The 23,736-nt window shown below is 43.5% G+C and overlaps 1 protein-coding gene across 7 annotated transcripts in view; it reads left to right on the top strand.

The window, feature by feature from the left end:
* Nucleotides 1-1,144: 1,144 nt before the first annotated feature.
* Nucleotides 1,145-23,736, top strand: part of PPFIA1 (PTPRF interacting protein alpha 1) — a 104,629-nt gene continuing 82,037 nt past the window's right edge. For 6 of the 7 annotated variants that reach the window (XM_060263273.1, XM_060263270.1, XM_060263269.1 and 3 more), the window contains exons 1-2: nt 1,151-2,265; nt 5,584-5,847. In XM_060263273.1, coding sequence (XP_060119256.1) covers nt 5,584-5,847 — 264 coding nt within the window. In that variant the 5' untranslated portion in view covers nt 1,151-2,265. Of the gene's footprint in view, nt 2,266-5,583; nt 5,848-23,736 lie in introns of all 7 variants that reach the window. The other variant, XM_060263267.1, reaches the window with a different exon arrangement.

Raw genomic sequence — 23,736 nt, 5'->3', positions numbered from 1 at the left:
ATATGAATTCATGAGGATCCGTGCTTTGGAAGCCAGTTTTTGCATTGCTGAGGCGCCACGAATTCGTGGAGGCATGATTTTTGTGGTCCTGCCTATAGTCTAAGACAGGATCTATAGGATTAAAGTGGTTTGATTTCATTTCAATGTAAAAATCATATGAATTCATGGAGATCCGTGTAGATCCGACTTTTACCTTTTTCCAATTAAAAGACGTTTGCTCCTTGGGAGGACAGCTATGGCGAACCTGGGCAGTATAATAAAAAGTAGAGACATCAGCCTGCCAACAAAAGTCCGTATAGTCAGAGCGATGGTATTTCCAGTAGTAATGTATGGCGTAACAAACACGAATTTGAGCAGACTTCGGAGGATGGTGAAAGACAGGAGGGCTTGGCGTGACTTTGTCCATGGGGTCGCAAAAGGTCGGACTCGACTGTGCGACTGAACAAGAAGAACAAGAGCTTATAGCATCGCAGCACCCATCGGAATTCATTTCTCGAGCTTTTATCCCAGCCACTCTTTCTTAATTCCTTTTGAACATATATACACACGCACAATTTAACATTCATCGCTTCTACATCAATCGGGGGATTTGGGTTCCGCTCAAGAAACGCGAAAGCAACGGGAGCAACAGTACGCTGCTCACTCTGTAACTGATTAACTAATGACATTCCCTCCCCCATCCTTCTTACCCTTCTGAAAAATGTTAATCCCCTTTGCCTAAGCTAGGGAGTGTGTTTTGTTTTCTCATCTTAACCTAGATGGCTTGCCCCTTGCCAGTCTCTTCTCCCCCACCACCTCTCCAGGTCCTTTTCCGACTCACAAAAAGCATATTTTCTGGAAGAAGAATATTGTCCAGCTCCAACTATCCTCATCGAAGCCCGACAAAAACTAATGGATCTCGCCCGCAAACATCACAGCCGGCACCACATCCCACAGCTTTCGACTTCCACGAGAAACTGGACACTCTTCGTCCTAGTCCCCTTTCTTGGGGGAAAATATGACTGTTTCAAAGAGAAAACACACAGAGGCTGCGACAACAGCTCCTTCTGCAACCCACAAAGGCTGCTAAATACAAGCTGGGGGTGGAAGAGACGAGGTACTAACCGCGGTGCATTGTGGGCCACGCTCTGGTTTCTGCACAGCCGCAAAGGCTGCTGGGGAGAAACGGGAGGTGGGGACGAACCGTGAGCGGTGGTTGCGGGCCCGGCTGGAGGGATGGGAGAGAGAGAACCGCTCAGCCCTTGAGGCACCGTTTCCTCGGCGCCACGGGGGACGCCACCGGGCCCAGGTCGCCGCTGCCGATACAGCCTCCCCTCCTCCCCGGGACAGAGCAGCCCCGAGTGAGCCGCTTTGGAGCAACCTCGGATGTGCCACCCCAGCAGTGGGAGCCGGGCTGGGCAGGCCGAGCTTGAGGGTAAGAAGCGGAGAAGAGGCCCCCCGTTCCCGCCGTATCTCCCTTGAGGCTTCCGGTGGAAGAGGCGCCACCCATCCTCCTCGTTCGGCTTCCGAGGAGGTGAAAGTCCAGGGACACCCCCTCCTTCGCTGCTCGTAACTTCTCGACTCCCCTGTCCTTTCTCTGGTATTCGGCTCAGGGGTGAGGGAATGGGTGGGCTGCGTCTGTAGGCTCTGTTGCTTTTCAAGGGGAGGACGGCTGGCTCCGTAATCCCAGGAAAAGTCTCTGAGCCACCCTCGTCTCCTGAAGCTTCCCTGCTCTTAACAGCCTTCCGCAGGAATAAAAAATACGCGAGAGAAGATTTGGGAAGTTCAAGAAAGGAAGAGACCCTAACGTTGATTAACGGGAGAAGAAAAAGAGGAGCACATCCCAGCTCCTTCGGGAAAAAAGCCATACCCTCAGCTTTGTTTTTATCGATTTTTTTTTTAAAGTAATACCATCGTGACCTGAAGTGAGGTTTCTGTACTGTGCCCTGTTGCTTCCCGCCTATACATGCTTCTCCCAGCCGAACTCCTGAAAGGCCTGTGGGCCAGGATTAGAAAGAGAGGGAGCTGAAGACTTGCTGTTTGTATCCATTCTTCTACTCTGGAGAATTTGACTAGTTGATAATCCTTTTCTCAACACGATAATGTATTGCCCTGTATTGGTTCCTGGGCCGGAGACTTGTTAATGAATGGACATCGTAATCAAGCTGAATGGCTGCTGTGCTGTTTGAAAGGTTTTTGGAAATCATCATGCAGAATTACTGAAAACAGTTGATATTACTGGAATACTTTGGCCTCTGGCAAAGTCTCCTTGTTTTATCAAAAAAAGTAAGTGAAGCAATGGAAACTTATAAAAGTGTGTTTTTATTTCCAGCTATAAAAATGACAGATCAATAGAGAAGTCAATGTGTTATACCCACTCTCTTGGATAAGCTCTGATTATGTTGCTCAGTGTTTAGAATTAAGTCTTATTTTCATTATGTTCTTCATAATATAATCTTAAACGTATGATGAGGCAAATTGTTTCCATTGCACAGCCCTTGAGCAAATTGCTTGCTTATGTTTAAGTGAATCATTATGGGCATCTAAAAAGAGTTTTTTTTAACAAGAATTATTTAAATGAGTTTGTTTAATAGAAAATAGCTGTTGAGTTTTATGGCTCATAATTGTTTAAAGTTATTCCTTAATTTTTGAGATACTATACTAACACACAACAGCCAACATATATCTTTTATATTAAAGAGATACAATCATTCTGTAGCTGGTAAATATAGGCCACTGTTTATCAGTATGTTCTATAGTCACCATCTGTAAAACATGCTATTTTGATCCGCTTCTTTGCAAAGAGGTGAGCTTGGGTTTTTGTGGGGGCTTGTTGTGCTCAGGAGCCTTCTCATTAACTGATGGCTATATCTAGCTGCAAAGTATTCTAAGGTTCACTTTGTGGTGGCACAGTTTTACTAAGGAGACTATATAGCCAGCACAATGAGGTCTAATTGAATGGCCTACATCGTCTTATCTGGCTTTCATGATGGCAGCATGCAGCTTTGAGAATTTTTGGATGCTTTTTTCCTCCAAATAATTGGCAACACTAATTTTAAGAAGGCTTATTGTGACTGGGATGGAAAAGTTGAAGTGTAACTAATCCATGTTAAATAATCTTGAGCAAGAGATTCTTAGAGTTAGATGGCTTTGTCAAGTTACATATACTTTGCAGAATAGTTTCTTGAATTATACTTCAGGTGCACAATTTTGCTAGCAAATAAGATTGTCTTATTTGCATGGGTTCTGTAAGGGAAGATCTTGCCTCACTAACCTGGTACATAAGAACATAAGAGAAGCCATGTTAGATCAGGCCAATGGCCCATCCAGTCCAACACTCTGTGTCACACAGTGGCCAATATATATATATATATATATATATATATATATATATATATATATATATATATATATATATATATATATATATATATATATATATATATATATATATATATAAGCCACACTGTGGCTAATAGCCACTGATGGACCTCTGCTCCATATTTTGATCTAAACCCCTCTTGAAGGTGGCTATGCTTGTGGCCACCACCACCTCCTGTGGCAGTGAATTCCACATGTTAATCAGCCTTTGGGTGAAGAAGGACTTCCTTTTATCTGTTTTAACTTGTCTGCTCATCAATTTCATCGAATGCCCACGAGTTCTTGTATTGTGAGAAAGGGAAAAAAGTACTTCTTTCTCTACTTTCTCCATCCCATGCATTATCTTGTAAACCTCTATCATGTCACCCCGCAGTCGACGTTTCTCCAAGCTAAAGAGCCCCAAGCGTTTCAACTTTTCTTCATAGGGAAAGTGTTCCAGCCCTTTAATCATTCTAGTTGCCCTTTTCTGGACTTTCTCCAATGCTATAATATCCTTTTTGAGGTGTGGCGACCCGAACTGCACACAGTGCTCCAAATGAGACCGCACCATCGATTTATACAGGGGCATTATGATACTGGCTGATTTGTTTTCAATTCCCTTCCTAATAATTCCCAGCATGGCGTTGGCCTTTTTTATTGCAAACGCACACTGTCTTGACATTTTCAGTGAGTTATCTACCACGACCCCAAGATCTCTCTCTTGGTCAGTCTCTGCCAGTTCACACCCCATCAACTTGTATTTGTAGCTGGGATTCTTGGCCCCAATGTGCATTACTTTGCACTTGGCCACATTGAACCACATCTGCCACGTTGACGCCCACTCACCCAGCCTCAACAGATCCCTTTGGAGTTCCTCACAATCCTCTCTGGTTCTCACCACCCTTTCTTTGAGGGGTGAACAAACATGTGGACAAAGGAGACCTGATAGATATTGTTTACCTTGACTTCCAGAAAGCTTTTGATAAAGTTCCTCATCAAAGGCTCCTTAGTAAGCTCGAGAGTCATGGAGTAAAAAGACAGGTCCTCTTGTGGATCAGAAACTGGCTAATTAATAGGAAGCAGAGAGTGAGTATAAATGCGCAGTCTTCACAGTGGAGGACGGTAAGCAGTGGGGTGCCACAGGGCTTAGTACTGGGTCCCATGCTCTTTAACTTGTTCATAAATGATTTGGAGCTGAGAGTAAGCAGTGAAGTGGCCAAGTTTGCAGATGACACTAAATTGTTCAGGATGGTGAGAACCAGAGAGGATTGTGAGGAACTCCAAAGGGATCTGTAGAGGCTGGGTGAGTGGGCGTCAACGTGGCAGATGAGGTTCAGTGTGGCCAAGTGCAATGTAATGCACATTGGGGCCTAGAATCCCAGCTACAAATACAAGTTGATGGGGTGTGAACTGGCAGAGACTGACCAAGAGAGAGATCTTGGGGTCGTGGTAGATAACTCACTGAAAATGTCAAGATGGTGTGCTATTGCAATAAAAAAGGCCAATGCCATGCTGGGAATTATTAGGAAGGGAACTGAAAACAAATCAGCCAGTATCATAATGCCCCTGTATAAATCGATGGTACGGTGTCATTTGGAATACTGTGTGCAATTCTGGTCACTGCACCTCAAAAAGGATATTATAGTATTGGAAAAAGTCCAGAAAAGGGCAACTAGAATGATTAAATGTTTGGAACACTTTCCCCATGAAGAAAGGTTAAAACGCTTGAGGCTCTTTAGCTTGGAGAAATGTCGACTGTGGGGTGACATGATAGAGGTTTACAAGATTATGCATGGGATGGAGAAGGTAGAGAAAGAAGTACTTTTCTCCCTTTCTCACAATACAAGAGCCTGTGGGCATTCAATGAAATTGCTGAGCAGTCGGGTTAGAACAGATAAAAGGAGCTACTTCTTCACCCAAAGGGTGATTAACATGTGGAATTCACTATAATATAAAAACTTTTTGGCCACTATGTGACACAGAGTGTTGGACTGGATGGGCCATTGGCCTGATCCAACATGGCTTCTCTTATGTTCTTATGTCTTGTCTTAAATGTAGAGAACAGCTGTAATGTAATGTTGTTGTAAAGCGCGTTTTCTAGTGCTATAGCAGTATATTCAGATAAGAGAGAATTGAGAGGCCGTTGTTGTAAAGTTTAGTATGGCTACTGCATGTAAGACTATTCTGTATTTGCAATTCTTTGCATTTTTACAAGTATAACTAAGTCTGAAACTTCCTTTAAAGATGATGTGCGAGGTGATGCCAACTATCAGTGAGGCAGAGATTCCCTCAGGGGGAGGTGGAAGCCATGGTTCAGGCTCCCCCCTACAGTCCGATCCTGATTCCCATTTTGAGCAATTAATGGTATCCATGTTGGAGGAGCGAGACCGCTTGCTGGACACACTACGAGAGACTCAAGAGACACTAACATTAACACAGGGTAAACTGCATGAAGTTGGTCATGAAAGGGACTCTCTTCAACGACAACTAAATACTGCACTTCCCCAGGTATGTTTTAAATGAGCAGTCATTTCAGCATTCAGGTTTAGATCACATCAGCAATCATATTTATTTATTAAAACATCAGTATCCCACCTTTCTTCATAGCTCAATGTGGCTTACAATAATAGCTGAAAACAACAATATGGGAGGGGAAAATTATAAAATTTATAAAATACTTATTCTAAACTGATTTCTTCTTTGCTAATTGAAAATTCACCTTCGGCATTTCATTTCATAGAAAATTTCTAATGACTGCTTCTTCCCATATTGTCCAGTTTGCCATTTAAGATCGGCTTCATAAGCACTGTTCTCTATGCTCTTCAAGTTAAAGTGGGTGGTAACCAGAGACAGCTTTTTCAGTAGTGGCACCTCGCTTGTAGAATACCCTTCCCACTTGGCATTTATGTTGCTTTGTTATAGGCATTATGTCAAAATGTTTTTCTTCACCCAAGTTTTAATGAAGAGTTTTTAAAACACTGATTTATCCTGGAAATTGTGGTTCTAAGTAGTCTGTAGTCTGTTTTTTTGGGAACTGTGTTTTTATGTTGGCTGGGGCTTTTTAATGCTGGCTTTACTTAATATCTTTTAGTGTTTCCTTGTTTCTGTAAAGGTGAAATAAACTGTTCTAAGTAAAATACTTTGAGCAAAATATGGCAGCTTTTTTCTGTAGTAAAATAGTGTAAAAGTGGACACAATTGATTTGCCAGTAAATACAGCTGTAGCTTAATCATAAAATATCATACAGTGTTCAAATTAGAGAACATGAAACCAAAAATCTAGAGGTCTGTAGTTTTTAAAAAATAATAACTACAAGTCAGAGGCTGCAGATGCAACAGCCGTAAGTGCTGTATTTGGTTTTCTTTACATGAAGAAATGCAGCAGACCCCTGTTGCCATAGCCAGTTTGGATAGTCAGTCTCTGTCAGGAACAAGACAGAAGTTTGTATCAAGCATGATATGGTGCCATGTTTCTATGCATGAGAAAACATGGCACATTGAAGTAATTGTTCATGTGGTCTATGTGAGTGTGTGTGTATTTCTCTTCATTGCCAAAGAGAATGCATCCATATGAGAAGCAGCCACACATAGTATATCATTCTGCTTCTTTTGCAGGGGAGATATTGAGGCACTTAAGTCTCTCTGAAGGTTGTTGATTAGAAATGTTAGAGTACAAAATGGGCTGTACTAGAAAAATATAGTGCACTTTTAAAATTTGCTGTAGATTTCAAGCTGGTGAGATGGCCTTTGTATTGAAACAGCAGATCTTAGAAGAAAATGAGAACTGTCCTGTAAACTCTTTCTATATCCCTTCCCTCATTAGTTATCTGGTAAATGATATGTGCACATCCAAAATTCTGGACCATGTCCAGATCATGGTGGGAAAAAACAGTTCTTACAGTCTTTTGCCATGAACATTTCAAAAACCCATGACGGCTCACCACCAGCAATGCATAGACAATTTCTGCTGTCCTTTCTAATGCCAGTGCAGTTTATACTCTGGTGTAAGGTTTTATTCTGGAGTTTGGAAGGATGAGAGGTGGTCTGTTCCTGCTTGGAAGACTTGGATAGCAAGTTAAGAGGAGGGTGCCTCTAGTTCTGTTGCCTAGGAGGATATCAGATAGTTAGCTCCTCTCATTCCAATTCCATTTTTCTTAGAGTGTTAGAGAAAGTAGTTCTTTGAAAACCAGCTGGTTACCAATTTATTTTAATATAGAACTGAAGAACAGTTGCTATGGCCTCTGTCGGTATGGCATTGAGTTTGCCTTTGCATTACAGTATTAAATGTATTTGAAAGATTGAGAAGCAATGCAATAAAACTACCAACTTACAGGACCTTTCCAGATCATTGTGGTTTTTGAGAAGTACCTATGATTAATTGCTTATTTCCCTTGTAGCGCTGTAGTGTTTTATGTGTAGTATGTCATGAGCTTTAACGGAATGTAGGATCTACTCAAAGCTCCTTATATTTTGAGAGTGGACTTAAATGTGAACATATTCATTCAGTAATTTCAGAAATGAATCTTGGAATAGATCCTCATCTTTAACAAGCAGGTGGGAGGAGTGAATGTGACATTAAAAACCTGCCTCAAGTGTTATCTGGAAAAATGGCAACATGTAATTTTTAAAATGAAGGAAAGGAGAGCAGTAATAGCCAATTGTTGGATGTCTCTTTAATGCATTGTTACAAAAGAACACCAAGAAAGCCACAAGACCAATCTTCATCACTTAGTATAAATGGAACTGGATTTTACACTCTCTGCCCATCAGGTCTACTGCCTAGGATAAGAAAAAACTATATAATCCCTAACCTCTTCTAAAGTTCAAGTTGTGCGATAGTGATTACTAAACTCTGTATTATTCTAAGTACATTAGGGCCAAATAATACATAACACTGTAACGATACTTGTCAGAGAATCATAGAACTGGAAGGTCCCTCCCCCTGCCCTCCTCATGATCTACCTAAATTCACAGAATCAGCATTGCTGTCAAATGGCCAAGGAAGGCTCTCCTTCCTTGGAGGTTTTTAAACAGAGGCTAAATGACCATCTGACGGCAATGAAGATCCTGTGAATTTAGGGGAAGGTATTTGTGAGTTTCCTGCATTGTGCAGGGGTTTGGACTAGATGACTCTGGAGGTCCCTTCAAACTCCATGATTCTGTGGTTCTAAGAGTTGAACTGTTCTCGTCATCAGGATTCATGCTTTCATTGAAATCTGCCTCCGTTCCTGAGGACTGGAAGGTAGCAAATGTCACTCCCATCTTTAAAAAGGGTTCCAGAGGAGATCCGGGAAATTACAGGCCAGTCAGTCTGACTTCAATACCAGGAAAGTTGGTAGAAACCATTATCAAGGACAGAATGAGTAGGCACATTGATGAACACGGGTTATTGAGGAAGACTCAGCATGAGTTCTGTAAGGGAAGATCTTGCCTCACTAACCTGTTACATTTCTTTGAGGGTGTGAACAAACATGTGGACAAAGGAGACCCGATAGATGTTGTTTACCTTGACTTCCAGAAAGCTTTTGATAAAGTTCCTCATCAAAGGCTCCTTAGAAAGCTTGAGAGTCATGGAGTAAAAGGACAGGTCCTCTTGTGGATCAAAAACTGGCTGAGTAATAGGAAGCAGAGAGTGAGTATAAATGGGCAGTCTTCGCAGTGGTGGATGGTAAGCAGTGGGGTGCCGCAGGGCTCGGTACTGGGTCCCATGCTCTTTAACTTGTTCATAAACGATTTAGAGTTGGGAGTGAGCAGTGAAGTGGCCAAGTTTGCAGATGACACTAAATTGTTCAGGATGGTGAGATCCAGAGAGGATTGTGAGGAACTCCAAAGGGATCTGTTAAGGCTGGGTGAGTGGGCGTCAACGTGGCAGATGCGGTTCAATGTGGCCAAGTGCAAAGTAAGGCACATTGGGGCCAAGAATCCCAGCTACAAATACAAGTTGATGGGGTGTGAACTGGCAGAGACTGACCAAGAGAGAGATCTTGGGGTCGTGGTAGATAACTCACTGAAAATGTCAAGGCAATGTGCGTTTGCAATAAAAAAGGCCAACGCCATGCTGGGAATTATTACGAAAGGAATTGAAAACAAATCAGCCAGTATCATAATGCCCCTGTATAAATCGATGGTGCAGTTTCATTTGGAGTACTGTGTGCAGTTCTGGTCGCCGCACCTCAAAAAGCATATTATAGCATTGGAGAAAGTTCAGAAAAGGGCAACTAGAATGATTAAAGGGCTGGAACACTTTCCCTATGAAGAAAGGTTGAAACGCTTGAGGCTCTTTAGCTTGGAGAAATGTCGACTGCGGGGTGACATGATAGAGGTTTACAAGATAATGCATGGGATGGAGAAAGGAGAGAAAGAAGTACTTTTCTCCCTTTCTCACAATTCAAGAACTCGTGGGCATTCAATGAAATTGCTGAGCAGTCAGGTTAAAACGGATAAAAGGAAGTACTTTTAACATGTGGAATTCACTGCCACAGGAGGTGGTGGCGGCCACAAGCATAGCCACCTTCAAGAGGGGGTTAGATAAAAATATGGAGCAGAGGTTCATTAGTGGCTATTAGCCACAGTGTGTGTGTGTGTGTGTGTGTATATATATATAAAAAATTTGGCCACTGTGTGACACAGAGTGTTGGACTGGATGGGCCATTGGCCTGATCTAACATGGCTTCTCTTATGTTCTTATGTTGGTTCCCCTGATATGTAGCCTGAAAAAGCAGGTATAAGGTGCCATTGATATGAGTTGAGATTTAGGGAGGTTAGCTTTTAGCTCTTCGCCCATTGTTTTCCCAGCTGAAAATGGTTGCTGTAGGGTGTTTTTTAGCTCTAGTATGAGAAAGAAGATAAGCACAACCATGTATTCCTCCTGCCAAAACAAAAAGCATCCCAATGAGACCGGTATCAGTTGATAAAATGGCTTGGGAAAGGTTAAAATCTGTCTTCTGCAGGTACCACAAACCTAATTTAAATTGGGGTTGAAGCCATGGCTGCTTTTTGAAGTTAAATTACACATGAAGGGAGTTGTTTTCCATTGCCTCAGAAGGTCAGACCAGAACCAATGGGTTGAAATTAAATCAAAAGAGTTTTCAAGTAAACATTAGGAAGAACTTCCCAGCAGAGCAGTTCCTCAGTCGAACAGACTTCCTTACAAGGTGGTGGGCTCTCCTTCATTGGAGGTTTTTAAACAGAGGCTAGATGGCCATTTGACAGCAATGCTGATACTGTGAACTTAGGCAGATCATGAGAAGGAGGGTAGGGACCTTCCAGTACTATGGTTCTCTGACAAGTATAGTTCCATTGTTATGTATTATTTGGCCCTAATCAATGCCCCCTCTAAGCTGTGGAGTCTTGTGAGCAAAAATTCTACTTTGTGAGCTACTGGCATTAAAGATGTGAGCTACTGTATAAACTAGTTTGCTCTGGGGTCATCCTTCCTGAGCTAAGACAAAAATGTGTGAGCTGGAGGCTAAAAATCTGTGAGTTGGCTCACGCTAACTTAGCTTAGAGGGAACGCTGGCCCTAATGTATTTAGAATAATACAGTTACAGAGTTTAGTAATCACTTTCACACAAGTTGAACATTAGAAGAGATTAGGGATCATATAGTTTTCTCTTATCCTGGGCAGTAGACCTGATGGGCAGAGGGTGTAAAATCCAGTTCTATTCATACGAAGTGATGAAGATTGGTCTTGTGGCTTTCTTTACATACATTTTGAACTAAGAACTGAAGACTGAGTCTGAGAAAATTATGTACTAGGGTTGTAGACTCTGGATGGTTGTAGAACTGCTTTCTAGAATGGGATCTCAAGATGAAGATAGCAACTGTAAAATCAGTGACATTATATTTAGGACTTTGGTGTACAATTTGCCAAGCTCTAGCATTTGTAATTGTCTGCACAGGTATGTGATGTAGACATCAAATTTTAAGCTGTATAAAGATTCATATGTCAATCTCCACTACTTCCACCCAAAGCAAATTCTTCATGTGTAACTGAAGGACCTTAACTCCCTCTAGTCTTGATATAACATGTTGACATTTTCAAAGAATTTTGAAATTTTTCATTATTTTCAGTTGAAGTCTAGCATTCATGTGTTATGAAAACTAGAGTAACAAAGTTAAATGCATCTAAAATGGAAGATCTTCTGGGAAAACTATTTTAAATGTATCTCTGATCACGGGCTTAGTCCTGATAATCTAGTATACAAAAGTACCTTTTATGTGAACTGAAATTCTGTCGTTAATAGACTATATTGGTCTACAGAATATACTGAAATTTTGGAATGCTTTCTGACAGTTATAAATTATGCTCATTTTAATTAATGCTTTGCAAGTGGAACATTATGAGTCCAAGTTAGGAGAAAACATTGGAACAGAAACTTGTTACAACTATTAAGTTTTGAACTAGCAGACTTCAAAGCCAATGCAAGTTGTGCGTGAACATTTTTGATTTCACTGAAATGTTGCCTTAAATCATACATGACCTCCTGGAAATTCTTTGACAAATAGGTTTAAAAAGGAGCAGAACAAATTACTCAAAAGAAGCTAAAATCAGAAATGATATAAGACCCAGCAAATGGTTATTACATACTTTATGCCTGAATGACTTGTCTACTTGCAATTAATACAATACTCTGGATATTTAGCTGTCTAGCAATCCGTGAGCAAAAGGCACTGATGGTCATGGATTTTTTTCCACATTCTGCTTTCTTGCCATACCTGTTTTTTTTACTTCTGTAAAATTTATTGCCAAGGTTTTGGTACCTGTATAGATTGATGGCAGGTCAGGAAGTGCAGTGGAGAGAGGGAAAGGGGTAAAATCTTCTGTCTGTACAGTTCACTGGATCTGAACCAATCACTGGATCTAACTGCTTTTTTTTATTGTTACTTTGCACTGTAAAAATAAAAAAGGGTTGTGAGCCTGTATTCGTGTTTGTAGCACTTCTGGACTATAGTATGTGGCAATTTGGTCCTCCAGCTAATTTTGCTGTGTTGATGTTTATGCCTTTTGAACTGGGGAGCAGGCTAGGCATGCAGCTATCCAGAGTCATGGGGTAGGAGCAGTAGGACTGCAAATGTTGTGAAGGGTGTTCTAGGTTGCAATTATTTTGTTCTCTAATCTTGGCTTGTGGCACTTAGCAAAACCTTGTTGAATGCCACAGAAATTTGATTGAGTGGCAAGCTTACTGGATTGAGGGAATACTGTTGATGTTGTTTACTGGGATTTCAGTAAAGCTTTTGACAGTGTTCCCCATGATGTTCTGATGGGTAAACTAGAGGGCTATGGACTGAACTCTAGGATAGTTAGGTGGATAGGGAATTGCTTAAAGAACCACACTCAAAGATTAGTTGTCAGTGGCATTTCATTTTAATGGGGAGGGGTGATGGCTCAGCGGTAGAGCATCTGCTTGGTAAGCACAAGGTCCCAGATTCAATCCCCGGCATCTTCAACTAAAAAGGTAAAAAGGCAAATAGGTGTGAAAAACCTCAGCTTGAGACCCTGGAGAGCCGCTGCCAGTCTGAGTAGACAATACTGACTTTGATGGACCGAGGGTTTGATTCAGTATAAGGCAACTTCATATGTTCATATGTCCAGTAGGGTGCCAAAGGGTTCAGCTCTGGGTACTTTTCAGTATTTTTATAAATTATCTGGGTGAGAGTGTGGAGGGACTACTCTTTCAGTTTGTAGATGATACCAAATTTAGCAGGAGCAGTGAACACACCAGAGATAGAATTCAAAGTGAACTGAATGCACTGGGAAAGCGGGTGAATGTGAACAAAATGCAATTTAAGAAGAAGAGGAGATTGGATTTATATTTATATTCCACCCTTCACTACCCGAAGGAGTCTCAACGGGGCTTACGATCTCCTTTCCCTTCCCCTCCCCACAGTAAACACCCGGTGAAACTGCTCTTGAGAGGAACAGCTCTGTGAGAACTTGAGACTGACTCAGGGTCACATCAGCAGGTGTATGTGGAGGAGTCGGGAATCAAACCTGGTTCTCCCATATAAGAGTCTGCACACTTAACCACTATACCAAACTGGCTCTCCAAGTGCTGAGTTCTACATTTGGGTAACAAAAATGAGCAACATGCATACTGAATACACTTCTAGGTAGCTGTGTGTGAACAAAATCTTGGGCTAAGGGTGGATTGTAACTTAAACATGAGCAGCCAATGTGATGCAGCAACAAAAAGGCTAGTGCTGTTTTGGGGTGTATCCACAGAGGGATAATATCCAGATCACAAGATGTCATAGTTCTGCTGTACACTGCATTGGTCAAGTCTCACCTGGAGTATTGTGTGTAGTTTTGGAGGACTCACTTCAAAAAGGATGTGGACAGATTGGAGTGGGTGCAGAAGAGAGTAACGCAGATGATCAGGAAAGGCTGAGAGACTTGGGATTGTTCAGTGTAGAGAAAAGGAGGATGAGGGAGGGACATGATTACTTTAAGTATATGAAGAGGGCTGTTCCTGTTGGCAGCAGAGGAGAGGACTAAATGGGTTTAAATTAAGGGCAGGAAGGTAGCAGCTGGATATTAAGAAATATTTTTTACTTTTAAGAGTTGTTCAACAGTGGAATCAGCTGCCTAGGGAGGTGCTGAGCTCCTGCCTCGCTGGCAGTCTTTAAATGGTAGCTGGAAAAATACCGTATTTTTCGGACCATAAGACTCACTTCCCCCCCCCCAAAAAAAAAGTGGGGGGGAAAGAGTGTGCGTCTTATGGAGCGAAAAGTGTCCACCAGCAAGACTGAGGGGGCGCTGCGGTGGAGGCCGAGGGGAATGGGTGGCGCCAGTTCCCGTTGGCTGCCTCTCCCTCCGCCGGTGGGCCGAGGCGGGGAGATGGAGCCTGGCCTTCCTTTCTGTCTGCCAGGCCTGCAGGAGGGCCGCCACTATAGTCGCGGGGGTGCCTGGTGGAATCTGCAGGTTCAGGCAGGGAGACGGAGCCTGGCCTTCCCTTCTGCCTGCCAGGTCTGCAGGAGGGCCGCCGGCGCCGCTATAGTCGCGGGGGTGCCTGGTGGAATCTGCCGGTACAGGCAGGGAGACGGAGCCTGGCCTTCCCTTCTGCCTGCCAGGTCTGCAGGAGGGCCGCCGCTATAGTCGCGGGGGTGCCTGGTGGAATCTGCCGGTTCAGGCAGGGAGACGGAGCCTGGCCTTCCCTTCTGCCTGCCAGGTCTGCAGGAGGGCCGCCGCTATAGTCGCGGGGGTGCCTGGTGGAATCTGCCGGTTCAGGCAGGGAGACGGAGCCTGGCCTTCCCTTCTGCCTGCCAGGTCTGCAGGAGGGCCGCCGCTATAGTCGCGGGGGTGCCTGGTGGAATCTGCCGGTTCAGGCAGGGAGACGGAGCCTGGCCTTCCCTTCTGCCTGCCAGGTCTGCAGGAGGGCCGCCGCTATAGTCGCGGGGGTGCCTGGTGGAATCTGCCGGTTCAGGCAGGGAGACGGAGCCGGGCCTTCCCTTCTGCCTGCCAGGTCATTTTTTAAACTCAGTTCTCTCCGAGATCACTGTAGGTGGGAGTTTTCCCTGAAGACCGAGACAGCTCCAATTCGGAAGTGCCCATGTGCTCTCCTCTATAAGCGTAATGCTCCATGAATTTCTTACCGGGGGTGCTTGGGGGGAGGACTGGGACTCTCCCCTTTCAGACATGATTATTATGAATTGAGATTGTGGGAGTGGAGGGAGAGTGCTTTTCTCTTCTGCTTTCCCCTATAGAGCCCTGCACGCCCGACGGGGGGCTGCTCTGGGTGATCATGAACGTTTGCTGTGGAATGCCATGGCGTCCCACGGAGACTGCCCCAGGAGGCTCCGCTGAAGAAGGCGGTGCAGCCTGGGTGCCCGGTGGAATCTGCTGGTAGTCGCAGTTCTTCATGACCACGATAGCAGCGGCAGCGGCCCTCCTGCAGACCTGGCAGGCAGAAAGGCAGGCCAGGCTCCGTCTCCCTGTCTGAACCTGCAGATTCCAGCAGGCACCCCCGCGACTATAGCGGCGGCCCTCCTGCAGACCTGGCAGGCAGAAGGGAAGGCCGGGCTCCGTCTCCCTGCCTGAACCGGCAGATTCCACCAGGCACCCCCGTGACTATAGCGGCGGCCCTCCTGCAGACCTGGCAGGCAGAAGGGAAGGCCAGGCTCCGTCTCCCTGCCTGAACCTGCGGATTCCACCAGGCACCCCCGCGACTATAGCAGCGGCGGTGGCCCTCCTGCAGACCTGGCAGGCAGAAAGGAAGGCCAGGCTCCGTCTCCCTGCCTGTACCAGCAGATTCCACCAGGCACCCTGGCTGCGCCGCCCTCTTCGGTGGAGCCTCCCGGGGCAGTCTCTGTTGCATTCCCCAAGAACTTCCTGAGCCGGAGTTGGCTTTGGCTGCCCTGGGTTTGGTCTTTGTTTGGAGTCTGGAACGGAGGACTCAGACTGGGTACTGGGGCCATTCGGGGTGTGACATTCCTGGGTCTGATAGTGGCGAGGGAGACAGATGTGGCCTTTTGCTGCCACCCAGGGGCTACCTTGCCCGAGCAGGGCCCATGCATTGAACTCTGGTTGCCCTGAGCATGGAGCGACTGCATGGCCCGAAGAATAGGGAGAGGCCAGGCAGGGTGTGGTGACTGGGCTGGGCGGAGGCTCCGAAGAAGGAAGCAGAGGCTGCAGAAGTTGCTCCCGGTGCTGGGTTTGCAGTGCTGAGAGGCTCCCGGAGGCGGTTTAACTGGCGAGATTGGAGGGGGTTTTTTTGTTTTGCCAGGATTGAGAGGGGGAAGGTGCGCAGATCTGGGTGCACAGCTTCAAATTTTTTTCCCCCGTTTTCCTCCTCTGAAAACTAGATGCGTCTTATGGTCCGGTGCGTCTAATGGTCCGAAAAATACGGTACTAGTCAGGGCTGCTCTAGGCTGATCCTGCATTGAGCGGGGGTCAGGGTTGGACTAGATGGCTTGTATGGATGGCCCCTTCCAACTTTGTGAATCTGTAAAATGGGTATAAGGTAACAGAGTAAATTAACTTTGTTCTTTTGACATACTTGCTTTCAGAACCATGAACATAAACTAGCATCTGATTATACAAAAAATGGAATAGGAACTGTATTTGCTGCTGAATAATTTGCAGTGCTAATTGAAACCTCGTGCTTTCAAACTGTAAGCAGTACAAATCAAGTCTTTATTTTGAAAATTATTAGCTGTGTTGAACATTATGTATATATCTGATTATTTTTTTGTTTGGGTTAATGGCTGAAGTTTGAAATAGTTTATATGGGTGTGGCTCTACAATTCCATGTTCCAGCACTAAATAGATTTTATTAATCTCTAACTGTGTAAGCATGAGAGAATAAAGTGCAAATGTTGTTATTGACTCAGAGCTTTCGGAATTATTGAAATTTTTAATATTTACAGACAAATATAAAAAGAATTAGTTTTAAAAATCACAGGGTTAATAAAAATGACTTACACTGGTTAAGTTGTTATAAAAAAACTGTCACACTTGCTGTTAAGTTGGCTGATGATTTATCATTTATAACAAAGCATGAACTCTATAGAAAAGAAAACAAATGTGCAGGGCTTAACTGCCCCTTTTTAAAACCAAGGTTTATTTGTGTTATTTTCAACATAAAGTGGGAAATAGTTTGTTTAATAACTATGCCATAATGCTGTAAAAAGTTCTGACTGTAAGCTGCAGAACCTATTTCCTGCATAGATGAATTTAGAATTTCATTACTAAAATGCATGGCAAAACTTGGATGAAAAAGGGATACATGAGCCATTGTAAACAAAGTTTATAGATCTTCTCAAAACAAGTTGTGTGACACTTTCAGTAGTATCAACCCTAATAACACAAAACCATGTGCAAGCTTTTGAATTCCCCAGAATTCTTCATCAGGCTTGAATATTCAGTTGTAAGCCAAAATGCCCTCAAAACGAGGTTGGGGAATTGTCAGGTGGGCACCTGGCTTAATCAGGATCTTTTATCTATGTATACAAGATCCACGTCCAGAAATTAATGCTTAAATTAATTTCTTACAATTTCCCCCCCTCAAGATCTATGTCACCAACTGGAGACAAGGTCTTGAATAACACAACAAACAAAAGTCCACAGCTGATCTTGACAGGCGACGTGTCCACAGAGAGCCAAGTATCAACTGGGGTGTACCTCCTATCTACAAAAGTTGGAGCCACTAGTCTAAAACACTCAAAAATCAATTTGAAAAATACAGTATCCAATGGGCCAAAGGCTACTTCCTCGAATACTACGATGCGGAGGCAACAGACATTGGCAACATTGTTTGGCATACAGTATTTAAAACACAAGGTTACAATCATTGATATAAACAGGTGAATTAATAAAATCATTGCTGCTATTTAAGCCATATAAATAATCAGAGTTGATTGGTAAAACACACAATTATGATATCAATTGCTTAGAGAAGCACACAATTACATTAGAATTCATGGTTACAAGTGAAAGTCATGCTATTTCTCTATAACTAATCTAATACATTGGTTTCCTATTCCCTATCTTAACCTTGAGTCTTCTTTTCTTCTTCTCCCACCCCTTGATAAGCTTCTTATACTAGGGTTTGAAGAGGATCTTCTTCCATGTACCTCTTAGGTATGTGAAAGTCCTAGTGGAGGGCGAAATAAAGAGCGCCTGGCAGCAGTCATTAGTCTTCCCAACCCCCCTTGCACCCAGTGAAATCTGTCTTTATTGTTGCCAAAAAGGAATTCTTCTTGTAACCCAGCATAGAATTGGCAATGATCCATAGAGCAACTGTGAACTTGGGGAAAGAACCAAAAAGGAACCAAAAACATTCACATATGACAACATGGAAGATGATTTTGTACCATTGTAGGGAGCAGTGAAAGCAGATCAAAAATGCATACATTCAACCATGAAGAAAGGAGTCTTAAAAAGCTATTAGTAAAGTGTCCTCCTGTCCAGGGTCTGGCGACCAGTGAGCTTTTACGTCACAAGCTTACACATGTCGTGATAGGGGCCTGCATTGGGCAGATTTACGTATTACACTAAGCATTCAGGAGTTTAGGAGGCTTCTTCCTTGTCAAGGAAGGAAAAGAACATACACAATTCAGAAAACAGAACCCCAAATATACTTTGTTGCAACATAAAACTCAAAATAAAACATTGTGCACAAGGTTGTAGCTCCAGGGAAATGACCAGAGTTGGGGTGTCCCCCATATAATGAAAATAGTCCCACAAAGGAGGGACAAAAAAACCCTTCGCTATAGCTTTGGAATCAAAAATAAAAACTAAGGCCTCGATAGAACAATGCTAGCTAGCTTATATGAGAGGGATCAGACCCAAAATGATAGGTGAACTATATCAGAGAAATTAAAAACCTGGACATAAGTGAGCTGATCAAGTCCCACTGAATCCAGTTTTTCTCTGGGCTAGTTCAGCTAAAACTTCTTGGTATGGGGGTCTCACATGTGAGCATAGATTTCAACAAAAACTTAACAAAACAAGAATTCTGAAAAGCCACAACGGTTACACATACATAAAACAATTCTTAACAGGCCTATCAACAGCTCTTAGAACTACTGACTATGCATTAGACATTAGATCCAGATTCCCTGCATATCTATATTGAAAGAAAAGATGAGCAAACTTAACAAAACAATGAGAAAATCCTAGAAATCAAATTCTGGTTAATTCACCTTGACAAACACATAAAACAATTGTTAAATCTACTTATACTAGCAGTATTTCTAGTGGGTCTTATATGAGACAATGGGTTGAAGTTTTATATTTGCAATTTTGATGTAAAATTTCTTTCCCCTGAAGTTTAAATTACATCCTTGCACTGCCACACAAGCCTTATCCTGGCTGTGCAAGCTCCTTATCAGTTTCTCTCTCGGATAAGGCTTGTGTGGCAGTGCAAGGATGTAATTTGAACTTCAGGGGAAAGAAATTTTACATCAAAATTGCAAATATAAAACTTCAACCCATTGCCTCATATAAGACCCACTAGAAATAAAAAAAACAAATATGAGGGAGAGAAAAACATTATCAGGGTAATTGCAGTTTCTCTTCCTAGGCACCTAGAGGCATGTTGTTGAACAAAGCAGGATAGGGTGAACTGAACATTGAGATGCCAGCGCCAGGCTGGAGATTTCTGGAAATTTGGATTAAATTTGAAAATCACAAGGCATGCAGTCCATTTCCTTGGACACTTATTTCCTATAGAGGCGCTAGTCTCAATGTACTGGGGAAAAGGCTATGATTTTGGGAGAGAACTCCAGGTCCCACCTGGAGACTGAAAAAAAGTTTGGTAATGAAAAACTTTTGAAATTACATCTTTTAGACCCAAAATCAGGAGATGAGAATTCAAAATAGCACAAAATATCTCAACTGTATCCCCCCCCCCCCAAGATGTGGAAGGTGGGGAAGGTTTTAACAGACAAACCAAAATTCCTTCCCTCTTGGATGAAGTGAAGGCTTAGCTTAACAAAAGGCTAAGACAGACACAGTGGATTTGGCCAGTACGCTCTTATCTGATCCTGATAAGTTTTTATGTAAGATTGGTACAAAGGAAGGTGGAGAAGAGGAAAATAATGAACTTTCTGCCTGGATGGGGCTCAAAATCATAACTCTTTCCAGTTTCTTTAACTCAAGCTGAATTTGGCTGAGTTTATTTCAAGAGGGTCTGCATGAGATTTGCCAATCAGTAATACATTGGTTGTTGCTGCTCCTGCAACTGGAGGTTCTACTTTCTGTACTTTCAAATTTAAATTACAGACTTGCCCATTTGAGGTTAGCTGTCTTGTGTTGCTGTGACCTTTGAAAAGGAGAGACAACACCTCTTATGTTACAAGCACTGAATTTGATCTCTTCTGAGGCTCTGCAAAAAGCTGTCCTAGCCAGCAATCCACTGGAAGATACTGGGACAAAAAGTTCTTTACAAGAATGGTGGCAAACAAGAACTATTGTTACTTAAGGAGACTGAATTAATTTTGTATCAGAAACAAGGCTTTCCTTTCTAATTTTGAGAGGAGAGAATTCAAGCTTCAGGTGTTTCCTTATTTGCATGTGACAAAGGTGGTACCTGGAGTTTTCCATCTCTTAGTCTCATAAGATTTTCAAATGGCCACATTTCTTCTTGCCACTGGCTTGTTATAGATCTATAAGAAAATGAGGCTCTCTCTCAAAGACATTGAGTTGCTTGTACTTTAAGGAGAGACCTGAGATAAACAAAAATTTAATTTCTCAGGGCAATGCATTTAAAACTATTCCTTTGCCTTAGTTTCTTATAAAAACTGTACTGCTACAGATTTCCATTGAGCAAGAGGGAGAGCAATTAGCATTTCTTCCTGATGGAAGAATGCTGAGCATTTGCAATACTTTAGCCAGCTCTATTTGGGCTAATCTGCAAACCCTGTGGCTTTGGGAGCCATGTGCCCTGGTGGCTTCATGGCATCTGAAAGGGCATCTAACAGCACATGCGTGGGTTGCTTATCAAACTGCCTCATGTCTGCTCCAGTGGCTCTAAGCTGAAACCAAGCTGCCATTCTGACTTTGTCTTGAGGGGTCCGCTGGGCCGCGTGAGGACAGGGTTGCTCTGAGGCTGACTGTGTCTGCCTAGGAGCATAAGCCCGCCTGTGGAGGGGAACCCTTGGGGCAAGCTGGGGATGGCAAGAAGAGCTGGAACCAAGGCCATTGTTTTGGAACTTCCAGTTCCGACTTTCTTCTCCATGCCCATCTTGTTCTTGATTCCAATAAGCAGGGTGCCTGCCTCTGCTATTCTTATATTGTGCCTGAGTGAGCTGTGTTTCTAAAACAGCAGCTTTCTGTTCAGAGACTTGGGCATGCTTTAAAGCATTCTCCAGTCTGCATTTGACCTCCTGGAGAGTGTGGGTTAGGTTTTGTTTGTCTAGTAGGTACTCATATTTCTCAGCCCTGAACCTTTCTATCTCCTTCTCATAATCACTTAATCTAGCTGTGTAGTCTTAATGAAATATTTCCCTTCTTGCATAGTCAGCTTTCATTCGACTCTTTTTTAACATAAATTTGTCAACTTGGTAGAGATTAGCCTCTAGATCTTTCCAGATGGTTTCTCTCATGGCTGCTATGCCTAACAACTCCTGGGTGGATATATTGAGACCTGTGATCACATCAGATATGAAATAATCTGGTTCCCCACTGTCTTTGGGTAATACTACTTTAACTGCTGCTGCTAGGAATTTCTTCCTTGTTAAATATGCAGCAGGGGCCTCGTCTGGGCTCTGCACATTGTGGTAGTAGATGTGCCTTATGGTAGCTCCATCCCACGTATAGGATATTACCTCAGCCATCCATTCTAAGATGGTGGTATTAGAAGGGTTCTGGTGATCCATTAAATTTTCTACTTTGGCTAGTTCTGGGCCTGAGGCGCATAATCTCAGCACCTGGTTTAATTCAGTTATGGAGGCTTCTTTGTAGTGAATTCTAGCTCTGGCCATCCACATAATAGATGCGTCTCGGGTGTATGGTCCTAGAAACTGATGTGCCATTTTGATATCCTCCAATCGCCACGCTCTAGTTTCCTTCACTACTTTTACAGACTCCGATCCATCCTCCTTCCTAGTGGTAGTTTTCCTAGTGACCACGGGACGGACTGGGGCTGCCCCTTCTAAGTTGTGGAACTCAACCGCTTCGTCCTCTCCTGACTCCTCATCTGACGAGAAATCATAAAGCACAGAGGGCGAAATTGCTGAGATCAGAGCTCCCTTCACCTCCAATTTCTTTTTCAGCGCAGCTATTTCCTTGTGGCATTATTCGTGACTAACCGCGTCACGTACCTTCCTGTTTTTCTCAGCCAAATACTCAGCAGCGCACTGCAGGTTGTTGACCTGTGCTCGGCTTTCTTCTAGCTCTTGCTCCAGTGTGGCTACTTGCGTTTGGGCCTGTCATAAGGCTGGCAATGTGTCTTGTTGTGCCAGGGTTAAGGTGCGCTTGTCAAGTTTAAGCTGGTCCACCTTTTCCCTTAGGTCCTAGACCTCACACTCCAAGTTATTATTTTCTTCCATAATTTCTCGGACATACACTTCATTGCCTTTACGCAGTTGCTCTTTTTCTGCCTCATGACTCTTAAGCATTTGTTCTGCTTCTCACTCCTTTTGCGAGAAGCAGGTTTTAAAAGTCTCAGAGCCTGAGCTTTTCCTCAGTTGGCCCTAAGCAAAAAGGAAATTTTTCGGCTGGGAAGGGAGCCTATCTCCTCAGACCTAGGACAAATTATTAAACCTAAGGGATAGCTTCTTGCTCCTTTCACCAAATCCTCTTAAAGGCACAGTACCAGAACTTTATCTCTGGCTGTTGCATGCACATGGCACCCATCACCTCTAAACTGAAAGTTCCTACATGCGCACACCAGGGATTTATTACTTTACTCTAGATTTTGCTAAGAAGCATTACTGCTTGGCGTTTGGCTTGCTAAAAACCAAGGGTCAGAAGCCTACAGAAGACCTCTACAACTTGTGAGATGAACTTAAGCTACTTGAGGGAACCAAAGCCCTCAGAGAGCATGGGGAAGGGGGAAACCAAAGCTCCTGGAGTGGAGCCTATCAAAGAAAGGTTTTCTCTAATCCTGTCTTTGCCAGGAGGGTTCAGGTGCCAAGAGAAAGAACTAGCAGCATATTTCCAGATGCTCTCTGGCTCCTATGTGCTGTTTTCCTAAGAATTTGGAGGGGGAGATTTTTAAAACTACTTGCTGACTGCAGGGATGTTTTTCCTGCAACTAAGCAAAAGTTCTTTCTCTCCTCTTGCAAAGAAAGCCCTGGTGACCACGTAGGTTGGTTTCTTGGGGGAAATTTGCTGCCCTAACGCTAAGGTCACTTTGCAATGGCAAGTGGACCCCGGGACTTACAGGGGAAAAGTTCTCTGCCAGCTGGTCCGTTTAGTTTGTCCTAACTGTTGGACTTGCTGGACCCCGAGAATTAAGAGGGGAAGTTCCCTGCCAGTTGGTCCGTTCAGTTTCTCCTAACTGTGGGACTTGTGCTGGACCCTGGGAATTACAAGGGGGAATGCCTAGTAGAAGCTGATCCCGTTCAGCCTGCTCAGTCCTAGGACTTTTGCTTCAGTGCCCTATACTGGGATCGTCTGCAACTGGCAGAGGAGAACCCAGGGACTTTTTCTATGTGTGTACCTAGAGCTGATCCATTTACCTTGCCTAGCTCTTAGGACTTTTATGTGTGTGGATGCGTGTAGAGTGTATATGTGCGTGTGTATATAATACATGGTACTCCAGATAAAGAGAAAAATGTGGGGAACGTAGCCCTATCCGTTCAGACACAGTCCTGACCTATCCTGACGTTCCCTTCCCAGACAGATGCATTTAGGAAGACCTCAGTACAGCAGCCGGACTTCACGAGATTCTCCCCTTGCGTTCCAGGCAGGCTCAGCCCCTTTGCAGGCGGTATCTGGCCCTCTGGGTGC

Source organism: Heteronotia binoei, chromosome 21, assembly GCF_032191835.1.
Source record: "Heteronotia binoei isolate CCM8104 ecotype False Entrance Well chromosome 21, APGP_CSIRO_Hbin_v1, whole genome shotgun sequence".
In the NCBI taxonomy this organism is placed as follows: domain Eukaryota; kingdom Metazoa; phylum Chordata; class Lepidosauria; order Squamata; family Gekkonidae; genus Heteronotia; species Heteronotia binoei.
This window is presented reverse-complemented; position numbering and strand designations above follow the sequence as displayed.